The sequence below is a fragment of the Hylobates moloch genome, unplaced genomic scaffold (assembly GCF_009828535.3).
Source record: "Hylobates moloch isolate HMO894 unplaced genomic scaffold, HMol_V3 SCAFFOLD_8, whole genome shotgun sequence".
Classification (NCBI taxonomy): Eukaryota; Metazoa; Chordata; class Mammalia; order Primates; family Hylobatidae; genus Hylobates; species Hylobates moloch.
Window position 1 is genome coordinate 112369813 of NW_026652283.1, and position 12369 is coordinate 112382181.

The 12369-nt window shown below is 37.3% G+C and overlaps 1 protein-coding gene across 2 annotated transcripts in view; it reads right to left on the reverse strand.

The window, feature by feature from the left end:
* The window catches only part of ZDHHC2 (zinc finger DHHC-type palmitoyltransferase 2), a 71433-nt gene that overhangs the window by 35692 nt on the left and 23372 nt on the right, over positions 1-12369 (reverse strand). Inside the window, exons 2-3 of one of the 2 annotated variants that reach the window (XM_032162406.2) lie at positions 7552-7578; positions 5951-6045 (exon numbers count right to left, since the gene is read on the reverse strand). In XM_032162406.2, coding sequence (XP_032018297.1) covers positions 5951-6045; positions 7552-7578 — 122 coding nt within the window. Of the gene's footprint in view, positions 1-5950; positions 6046-7320; positions 7390-7551; positions 7579-12369 lie in introns of those variants that run through there. The other variant, XM_058442044.1, reaches the window with a different exon arrangement.

Below are 12369 nucleotides of genomic sequence, written 5' to 3' on the forward strand. Positions count from 1 at the left end.
ATATGAAGATGTGCTCAACATCCATGGTCATCAGAGAAACGCACATCAAAACTACAATGAGTTATCATCGCACCCCAGTTAAAATAGCTTTTATCCTAAAGATAGGCAAAGGACAGGTGCACTGTCTTATGCTTATAATCCCAGCATTTTGGGAGGCCAAGGCTGGAGGATCATTTGAGCCCAGGAATTTGAGGCCAGCCTAGGCAACAGAGTGAAATCTCATCTCAACAACAACAACAACAAAAAAAATTAGATAGGCGTGGTGATGCATGCCTATAATCACAGCTACTTAGGGGGCTGAGGTGGGACTATTGCTCGAACCCAGGAAGTCAAGGCTGCAGTGAGCTGTGATTGCAGCACTGCACTCCAGCATGGCCAACAGAGCAAGACCTTGTCTCAAAAAATAATAAGAAAGTAAAATAAAGGCAATAACAAATGCTGGTGAGGTAGTGGAGAAAAGGGAATGCTTGTATACTGTTGCTGAGAATGTAAATTAGTACTACTATGACGGGTTTCTTAAAAAACTAAAAATAGAGCTACCATATGACCCAGCAATCCTACTGTTAGTATATACCCAAAAGAAAGGAAACAAGCATGTTAAAGAGATAATCTGCACTCCCATGTTTATTGCAGCACTATTCACAATAGCCAAGATTTGAAAGGAACCGCAGTGTCCATCAACGGATGAATGGATAATGAAAATGCGGTGTTTACTTACACAATGGAATATATTCAGCCACAAAAGAAAGAATGAGATCCTGTCATTTGCAACAACATGAATGGAACTCGAGGTCATTATGTTAAGTAAAATAAGCAGGGCAGAGAAAGACAAACTTTGCATGTTCTCACTTATTTGTGGGAGCTAAAAATTAAAACAACTAAACTCATAGAGATAGAGAATAAAAGGATGGCAACCAGAGGCTGGGAAGGGTAGTGGGGAACTGGGACAGAAGTGGGGAAAGTTAATGGTACCAAAACCAAAAAAGTTAGAAAGAATGAATAAGGCTGGGCGCAGTGGCTCATGCCTGTAATCCCAGCACTTTGGGAGGCCAAGGCAAGTGGATCACTTGAGGTCAGGAGTTCGAGACCAGGCTGGCTACCATGGCGAAACCCCATCTCTATTAAAAATACGAAAATAAGGGCCAGGCGCCATGGCTCATGCCTGTAATCCCAGCACTTTGGGAGGCCGAGGCGGGCGGATCACGAGGTCAGGAGTTTGAGACCAGCCTGGCCAACACGGTGAAACTTCGTCTCTACTAAAAATACAAAAATTAGCTGGGCATGGTGGCGGGCACCTGTAATCCCAGCTACTCAGGAGGCTGAGGCAGGAGAATCGCTTGCAACTGGAAGGCAGAGGTTGCAGTGAGCCGAGATTATGCCATTGCACTCCAGCCTGGGTGACACAGCGAAACTCCATCTCAAAAAAAAAGAATGAATAAGACCTAGTATTTGATAGCACAATAGGGTGGCTACAATCAATAATAATTTAAATGTACATTTTAAAACAACTAAGAGTATAATGGGATTTTTTGTAACACAAAATACAAATGCTTATGGTAACTGATACCTCATTTACCCTGATGTGATTATTACACATTGCATGCCTGTGTCAAAATACCTCATGTACCCCATAAATATATATACCTATTAGGTACTCACAGATTTTTTTTTTTAACTACAAAGAAATTCAGAATGTAAAGTGCTTGAACTGGTATAATGGATTTTTCCCTTTTTTCTTTTTGCCTAGTCTCCATTTTCAAAATATAATTTAGTGCAGTTGTATTACTTTTATATTGAGAAAATCTTACGAACGAGAAACTATTATCACTTTGACAGACTTGCTATGAAAAGGGCAAATTTTAATTCACATGTTCTAACTTCAGGATCCTCATTTTACAAGCGAGAGGTCTCTAACAGCTGATCAATTAAAAGAATAGCCCAAGACCTTGCATTTTATAAAGGGAATATTCTAAGGTTCTTAACCACCAAACAAGGGCTCTTTCTTCCTAATAGTGGTCTCCAAACTGTTTTGATCATGTTCCCCTAAACGTAAAAAATTACATGAGATCACACTGCTAACAGATGAGTATTTATTGGTATATATTCTTTTCTTTTTCTTTTTTTTGAGACAGAGTCTCAATCTGTCGCCCAGGCTGGAGTGCAGTGGTGCGATCTTGGCTCACTGCGACCTCCGTCTCCCAGGTTCAAGTGTATTGGTATATATTTTATCAGCTAATATCTTATGTACCTCATATACAAAACTTTAAAAAACACAAATATTAAATGAATAATATGTAAAAAAATTTTTGCTATATTTTCCCACATGCTTCAGTTGCAGTCCTAGGCACTCCCACCCATTGTGCTTGCTCTCCATACTAGAGTATGGTGTAGCGAAAAGAAAGTGTCCTTAAGGGTTGAAAGGACTTTTGTTTGAACCTTAGCTCTCCCACACAGTAGCACTAGATACCTTAAGATAATTGTTTCATGTTCAAAGCCAGTGGCTCCATCCGTAAAATAGTAAAAAATAATATCTATCTCACACAGTTATATGAATAAGGTATATCTTTTGTAGAAAAATCACACAACGAAGCCTGATACCATTATAATGTCACTGTCATCAATTTGACTGCTCCTTCAATGCTGTGTTCTTTCTTCCGTGTTTGTGTTTCATATCCTTTTGCCACTCTGTCCAATCCACTAGTTCAAACCTTCTCTCCTCTCCCAACTCTTAATTAACCCACTATGTCTTCATTGTTAGCCAATGATGTCACATATAATTTTAGAGAGAAGTCAGAAGTCACTTCAACTTCCTGCCAAGGTCATAAAAATAAACCTGCATCTGTATGCATAACTTCTTCCCTACTTTCAGTCACTTAAAAAGTATCTCTTGAGTACCTTCTATAGGTCAGACACTGCTTTAGGCATTGGTGATGAAGCAGTGAACAAAGATAAATTTCATGCCCTATGGAACCTACATTCTAGCGATGGTGTATTTTTAAAAGTATTCAACAAATAAATATGGAGTGTGTTGCATGATGGTAAATGTTATGGAGAAAAATCCAGGAAGGTAAGGTGCAGGGAATGCCGAGGGTAGTGGGGTTGTTATTCTATGCTGAGTCATCACAGCCTCAATGATAAGGTACCATTTGTATAAAGACATCAAAAAAGTGAGAGATTTGCCTTGTCTTTTGAAAGGATCACTTTGGCTACTGTGTTGAAAATACACAAGAGGAGTCAAAATAAATAAATAAATAAATAACAAAATACCAAAAAAAAAAAAAAAAAAACCTGTTAAGAGGCTACTGCAAATGTATAAATGAGAGAGGATGGTGGCTTGGACCGGGGTGGGACCAGGGAGCAGTGTGGCACATGAGTTCACACTGTGGCCATACTCTGAGGGTGAGGATATAGAATTTTCTGATTGACTAGATATGGCGTCTGAGAGAAAGAGTAGCCAAGGATGACACCAATGTTTCTGGCCTGAACAGAAGAGTGAAATTGTCATTACTGAGATAAGAAAACTTTAGGACTAGCAGAACTGGGGAATTAAATGAGAAATCATAAGTTTGTTTTCAGTTTTGTTGAACCTGAAATTTCTATTAGATTTCAAAGAGGTAGCTGGAAATGTGTCAGGCATTTATTAGCAAGCATCAGGCTAATATATTAATCTGAGAGCTGCGGCACTGGGGTGACAGAAAAAGTCACAGAACTAAATAAAATCCACGAGGGAATAAATGCAGATATATAAGAAGAGAAGTCCAGGGATTAAGCTCTGGAACATTGCAATGCTTTGGGAGTCTAGGAGCTGAAGAGGAACAAGCAAAGGAGACCAAGAAGGAGCTGCCAGTATGAATGGAAAAAAAATATATTATTTCCATGACAAAGGGGTAAGAATATTTTGGAAAGGAAATAATGCCATGTTGTATACAGGAAACTATGTGTAGTTAAGAACTACTAGAAGATAAAGTATAAAGTCAGAAATTGAGACAAGAGGGGCTATTGCTAGGCAGAAGACACTGAGCTTTCCCCTGTGGGATATGTGGAATCGCAATAGATACAAGCAGCAGAGGGAAGGCATTACATTGGTTTTCAGGAGGACCACTCCAGCTTCAGGGTACTGGATGAAGTTTTGCAGGGTTCTGGGAAGCAAAGGTAGGCAAGGCTGTAAACAGAAAACCTTAAGATGGTTTTCCAGTATGACCAGACAAACATTGCAAAAAGTAGATGACAGGCCATCAGGCACATAACTAAAATGAGAGAAACATAATTATCATTATAATATGCAAGTACAGACTAAAATTATGGTATTCACAAATGATCTGCTTGTTTTAAAATAACCAAATTACCAGGAGAAGAATACAATGTCTCAGACAAGGGAGATGACGAAGATCCAGAATTAGAGCAGTGATAAACTGCCCATTAACTGACATAAGAAACAGATGAGTCACAGTCTGAGGAAGGAGAAGGTGATGACTTCTGTTTTTGATGTTTTGTATTTGAGGTGTCGGTGGAATTATCAAGAAGCTATGCTTGGCAGGGGGATCCATAAGTTTGAAATTTAAGGGGGAGTTTAGAACTCAAAACAAATTTGGGAGTTATCAAAACAGAGGTTGTATGTAAACTACCAGAGTGGATGAGACTACCTATGATAGAAGTCAGTATTTCTCTTCAAACCTACTACTAAGGACAGGATGAGGGTTAAGAGAGATGATGGAAAAGAAGCAAACATGGTAGGAGGAAGGGAAAAAAAAGACTGGGAAAGAAAAAGAAGTGGAGAATAGAAGAAAAACAGGCGATAGAGCATTCTAAGCCAGGCATACCATTAATTCTGTGCAAACATCTGTGGTTTTTACCATCCTCTCCCAAGCCAAATAGCATATTTATTGGCTTTTTTGACCAAAGTTGCATTTCAAACTGATTACTTCAGCAAACAGTCTACAGTGATGCTTTTTTTTTTTTAAACTTGGCTTACTAAAACTACACTGTTATTAAAGTTAGCAAAGTATATTTTTATTCAACAATGTACTGGGCTATACGCCAAGGACACAAAAATGAGTGAGACACAATTCTTTGCTCCAAGAACGTTTAACCAAGATGCATGATCCAGAAACAAACAGAATGATCTTTTCAACATGCAAATTTGATCCATCACCCTACTTAAAACCCTCTGGAACAGAGATTGCTAGTTGTCTCTCAGCAACCGTATTTCTCTTCTTCTCTCATGTTTAACATGGTCATCGAGAAGAAAGGCTACACTGCCCCTTCCTTGTGGGTAGATGTGGCCATATAACCAACTTCTAAATGTAAGCGGGAATGACATCAGCAATGTCTAGAAAGTGTTCTTGAAGAGAAGGACATTTACTTCTCCTCTTTCCTACTTTCTTTAGTCTGCTGGCTACAATGTAGATGTGATGGTGGGAACTGCAGCATCCTCCTTAGACCAAGAGGGGACCTTGGAAATGGAGGCTACACGTGGCAGAGAAACAAGATAGAAGGAATGTGGGCACCTGGAAGCTGTGGACTAGCTACAGACTTTTTGAATGCAGAGAAGATTAGCTAAGCCATTATTTTGTTGTTGTTGTTGTTTCTGGCGGCTGACAACCAACTAATACACATTTAATATGATAATTATCATAGGATTATGTCTACCTTCTAGCTCTATTTTATTATCTATCTTTGTCTACCTATCCATCCATCCTGATGTCTGACTCTAAAGTGGAAATGGAATTCATAACAGATTTAATACAGAAAATGCAGTGCTCATATGGTGAAAAAAATAATATTTCCAGGTGAAAATTCAAGTATTTATTAAGACATATTAATTTTTTTAATCTAAAAAGTCACTACACTCGATAAGTTTACAACATTAAAAATAAAATTCATGCTTCAATAATACAACAGTATTTTTGATTTCAATCTTCAGAATAATTTTGTTAATATTTTAACTTACTTCTTTTGAAGGATTCATTGGTAATGTAAAGATAGTTTTCCAGTATGACCAGACAAACATCGCAAAAAGTAGATGATAGGCCATCAGGCACACAACTAAAATGAAAGAAACATAATTATCATTATAATATGCAAATACATACTAAAATTACGACATCCACAAACAATTTGCTTGTTTTAAAATAACCAAATTACCAATTATAATACATTATGAAAGTTCCTTTATACTAGAATAAACACAACTCAACGAATTTATTTCCAAAGCCAAGAGTTTTTTACAAAAATTCCTAAATGCATAATGAGATCTATGCCCATGAATAAAAGCCTTCCATCTGTAGACAGACCAACTATTGGCAAAATCACTAACATGGACCTTTTCTAAATTCTAAAAACGAGGCAGTTACGCCTGCAACTTTAAACAGCAAACACAGCATTAAAAACAAGTGTTAAAACACTCAGGCTTTAAGAACTTTGCTTTACTGACACAGATAACAAAGGCAGTTCCTATTTGAGAAGCTGTTTGCTTATTTGCTTGGCTCTAGTCAAAGCTGGTATAATGATAACACATTTAAATGGAGAACATCTGGACAAAGAGATTTCCTTCAGTGGGAGTTCAAGTGTCTTATTTATCACATGGGACAATTGTTTTAAAAAAGTATTCTGAATACTTTTTTCAGTAATGCATATAAACACACTCTGGGTGGTGTTATAAAGTCTTGAAATACTATCCAAAATTTTCTGTTCTTTTCTTTCCTTTTTTTTGAGACAGGGTCTCACTCTGTCGCTCAGGCTGAGGGCAGTGGCTCACTGCCACCTCCCCCCCCGGGGCTCAAGCAATCCTCCTACCTCAGCCTCCTGAGTGGCTGGGATTACAGGCATGCTCCACCATGCCTGGATAATTTTTGTATTTTTCTTCTTTTTAAGTAGAGACAGGGTTTCACCATGTTGGCCAGGCTGGTCTTGAACTCCTGACCTCAAATGATCTGCCCGCTTTGGCCTCCCAATGTGTTGAGATTACAGGCGTGAGCCACTGTGCCCGGCCCAAATTTTAAATATAAATTTTGTATATGGTGATAATGATTCCTTCTGGGTAATAAATTAATACACAATTTAATTCTGTAAGATATCATTGAATAAAATATGCTAATTTAAATACAGCATATTTGGCATTTTAAAACTTTAATAGCAATTTTTAATTTTTCTAAAGAATTATGATACTCATAGAATCGTTAAAAATTTGAATTATTCAATAAGGCACTTAAATCTGTGTGAGATGACTAAAGCCAACAATATTTTTCATAAATTATGTAGGTGACTCAGTTACAAATTAATAATCTGAATTAGGAAAGGAAATTGTTGATATCCCTATACCTCAAAGCCTTAAGAATCTGTGGCACAATGACAGCCATTTCAGGATAGAATTCTTTGCCAAGTGTCTGACAGAATTCAATCTGCAAACTTAAGAGAAATGAGATATCTTTAACTCTAGCTTGTCTCCACATTCTCAAAGAATAATTTATTAATCCCCACCAAATCTAAGTGAATACAGTTGGTTTTTCAAACCATTTAAAAAATCTGTAACATTAATATAATCTAGCTTACCTTGTTCACCAGTGTTTTCCATGGACACTGTAAAGAGAAAAAAAGGTAATAGGTTATATGAAGCTTATGGCAAACAGGGCTTGACACAGACATAAGGCATTTAAGTAGCTTAATAATTTGGCTTCCCTTCAAACCAACATTCTCTAAATATTTATTCAACTTTATTTGGAGGAGAGGTGAGCACAGTGTGGAGAGAGGGTGGAGGAAAAGGCTGGAGGCTGCAATCAGCCACGCCTCCATTGCACACTACAGCCCTGGCTCCTGTGCTGCGGAACAAAACTTGTCAAGTGCTCCCCTTGGGGGTCTTATTTCTGTATCATTTGGTTGATTGGTTTTCCTTCCAACTATAGAGTTCAGATAAAAGCAATGCTCTCCAGGTCATTACATTTCCGCAGGCATTTATTGCTCTCGATAAATTGGCAACCACCTGGTGAGCTTTCTACAAAGAATAAAATGTTGTTTCCACAGCAGATACTCTTTTTTTCCCCCTAATTTCTAAAAGTACAAATGCTTATGCACAGTGACTTTACTTGCTTCCTACTGCACGATGAGAGGCCAGGCAATGCTGGGAAACTGCCATTCCTCAGCGGCTGTTGTGAATATTCCAAGCTAGCAGGTATCATAGATTAGGACAGGGGCCACAAGCGCTAAAACAAGATGCGACAAGAAGCTGTATTTAGTAATCAAGACATTTGTACGCCTTTTGTATTGTCTATTTGGTTTCTCATTTGGTCTCGCTCTTTGTACTACAGTCTTTGGAAGTTTTGCCCTATCTCAGCTGTACCAAGTCTAACTTTGTATATTTTTGTCCTTATTCAGCTTTTCAAAAGGGCACAGGATCTCAGGCCTTGGTGCTGGAATGAAATGTGCTGCCTTCTGAAGCCCGGAACCAGAGGGTAGTGTGAGAAGCTTTTAAGATTGCTCAGTCTAACCAATCTCCTGCCCAAGAGAGCTACCGAATATAAGTTCAGACATTTCTAGAGCTAGCAGAAGCCCGTAGTTTTTTGGAGGGCAGCCCGTTCTATTGTTGGATTGCCCTAAGAATAAGAAGATTTATCCTTCCAGGGTATTGAAATTTGCTGCTTTGTGACTTTTACCTGTGATATCGAGGCTTCCAAACCATAGCAATAAGCAGAAGATCTAAATGACAGATCTTCACATATTTAGCGTTATAGTGTCCCCCTTAAATGTTCTAGTTTACACCAACCAATATATGGTTTCCAGATCTCTTACCAACCTAGACGTGGCATCTGTACATGCTACCTAGGTTCTCCACTCCTTTTAACATTTCTGATCTCCAGAATGAGACAGGCAGGCGTGGATGACCTTTGATTTATGAATGGCCAGTTCTACAAGTCCGCTTGTAAGTCAGAGGCTAGTCAGAGTTTGCTTCCTCATAGATCATAGAATCCCTGAAGCGGCTCATCTGAGGGCACAGGAAAGGCTTGAGGCAAGCCTGTTTTTTAATATCTCAACCTACCGCCACAGGTATGCATTTCTCTCTAGACAGGGACTACACCCTGTCTTCAAAAGTGCTCCAAAATTGACAACTCTTTTCTGGATCAAAATTTCAATCCTTCAGTGGAGCTAATCTAAGGAAAGGAAAAGCAATTTGACTCCATTTGTGCATTTACATATGAATGACCCTTACTGACCATTCCAGAGGTGCTGGTGCTTGCATAAAAATGTGTTTGCTACTCCACTGACTCGAGTTGAGAGAACTAAAAACTGTAAAACAAAACGACATTTTAAAAAAGGTATAGTTAGGGGCTGGGCATGGTGGCTCACACCTGTAATCCCAGCATTGTGGGAGGCCAAGGCCGGTGGATCACCCGAGGTCAAGAGTTCAAGACCAGCCTGGTCAACATGGCAAAACCCCGTCTCTACTAAAAATACAAAAAATTAGTCAGGTGTGGTGACGTGCACCTGTAATCCCAGCTACTTGGAGGCTGAGGCAGGAGAATCGCTTGAACCCAGGAGGCAGAGGTTGCAGTGAGCCAACATCACGCCAGTGCACTCCAGCCTGGACAACAGAGTGAGACTCTATCTCAAAAACAACAACAAGAAAAAAGGTGTAGTTGGTACGAGTTGCTATCTTTTTGACCCAGACCACTACTCTATAAACCTGATATGCAAAGACTTTGTTTTTAAAGCTATTATTATTATTATTATTTTTGCCATTCACAGCTTGCTTTTCCCTAAATGTAATTCAAAATCCACAAATGTTCTATTTTTTAAAAAGTACACAACTTACAAATAAATTCATCCTTATGGTAAATAATTGTGTAACATTTGTAGAATGAAATGGAACAGTTCAAAAGGCTGTATCCAATTACACTTTCGCCAAGATTATGAGCCTGTTCAATTTCCTGTAAACATAAGCCTGTTTAATTTTTGTCAACATCATAGGCCTAAACAAAAATCATGATTTTAGCATTCATTTCCCTTATTATTAGCGCAGTTTGGCATTATTTTTAAAATACTATGATTGGGATTTCCTTTCTCTTTTAAGTGAAAGATTATTTTTCTATTGGCCTACTTAGTTATTGACAGCCTTTTATACATTCTGGGCAGAAATCTCGTATCTGTTATATATATATATATATTTTGCAAATAAAGTTGCATATAGCTATTTTAAATGATTTAATAAATACTAGCAACATTTTTATCACTTGCCACTGATTAAGTAACATTATCAAAGTTTGCAAATTAACTTATTTCATTAACAGACACACGGACTATACAAGGTTTTTCTTTGTGATATTCAGGAAATGAATGTTCTCTCAACCATGTTTACTTAATTAGTAAATCAGTGATTTACCTTGTAATTTTCAGTTTAATGGCAGAGTTGTCAAGTTCAAAGTTTCCTTTCTCACAGTGTAAAAACACATAAAATACAAAGTTATTGTCAAATGCAAATATTTTTGCTCAAAAGTAACTGTTTAAGAAAAGATTGCTCAAATTTAGCCTCAAAAAATTTCTAATATATATGTATATAAAGATAATATATGAAAAATAGAGACTCATTTTTGAAATAATATAGATGGTAATCAAATATAATTTGACTATTCATAATCATACAAAGACTAAATAGCAATACTGAACATAATTGGGACAGGTCTTCTAAAAATAACTATTGGTTTTAATGTGGATTTTGAGTTTCAATCCAGGATTATTTAATTTTCTTACTTCACAGACAGAATTTCAGTTTGGTTGATTTAACAATGATGCTGATACCTATTCTCCAATTTTACCATAGAGAAATTTCAAGTGTTGTAGACCTTCTTTATCCCATTTCCTTTAAACCAGTATTGAGATACATTAATAGTTATTTCAATTTTGTCAAAGTGAGGTTCACTCAGTTTTTACTAAAGCAAATGAGCTTTATTCTCAAAGTCACAATGAGTAGCACATTAATTCTATCTTAGAAATTCTTTTATTTTCAATTTAAACATTTCTTGTATGTGACAAAAATGTTACAACTTCGAGCTCTGCTGGATCATATTAAAATTAATTCCTCATTAAAGCACAAGAGCTGGCATACAGCATCTGCCCCATTAATGTTTACTGAGTAAGAGACTGAGTTAGACCAACAGACCATGACAACTAATTTGAATCACATAAAACTAGTATATCAAAGTGGACATATGAGAAGTGTTCATTTTTCTTTTGTGGGCATGAAAAACTCAAGAGAAAAGTTATTTCTATTACCATGTTAGCTTAGCACACTGTAGGACTCAACTCACAGTTGACAAAAGTGAAAGTAATCTCTTCTGTGAGGTGAAGAAACCACTTCTCTAAAGAGAGGAGAGAGGGAGAAGACAAAATCGTTCCTATTCCTTTAAAAAGGAAAAGGTTGAGGGAGATACTGGCTTCATCTGGACTTCAAGCAACTTTGAAAACAGACAGGGTCTATAAGTTTACAGGGTTCCCTCCACCCCCACCTTGGTTTTGGTTCTTCCTTAGTATTGTACCTTTTTACAGTTGAATTTGTCAAAATGGAAAAGAGATTATTACTAAGCATAATAGCACCAAGGAGCAATGGCTGGGGATAAAGAAGGCAAGGTCCAATCCTGCCTCCACCACTTGCTCGCTTACACAAGCTATCCCACTTAGTCCACGACAAAATGAGGGTGATGGCCGCAGCAACAGCATTAGGGCTGTAGTGACAACTCAAAGGGAAAATAAAAGAATGTACTTAACATAGAGCCTTGAGTAGAGTAAGTCCCATGAATGTACAATTATAATATATAATCTTTCACCTTGATAATATTAACTGTAATGTATAACATACAGGAAAGGGGGCTAAAAACTGAAGACAAATTACAAAGAGAAAAGTAATATTTGTATAGGCTCCTGAAAGGCATAAATGCAAAATGTTGAATAAAAATAGACTTGGCGAGTGAAAATAAAAGGTGAAAAATAATGTAAATCTGAATTATCTTAAGTCAACTGCCTTTTTAAATGGATGTGTCATTTCAGAAACTTGTTTAAACCAAAAAGGTGGTCTTCGTTCTCAACACAGAGTAGCGATGAGATGTTAAAACTTCAATCCTGATGTGCCAGTTAGTTCTTTTGAGAACTTAAATGTGAAAGAATCTACTTCGGATAGGCACTGTTTAACTTAATGAACAAAAACAATTACTTTTTAAAAAAAAAAATTAAGACCAAAATCTTCTATCCACCCCAGAGAAGTCAGGCGCAGTTTATTCCTGGGAATTAAGAGAATTGCTATTATTACATTAAAATATTTACCAATCCTACATCTGGTGGATGGTACCGTTCATACCATCTAAATACACACAATAGAAATACTGT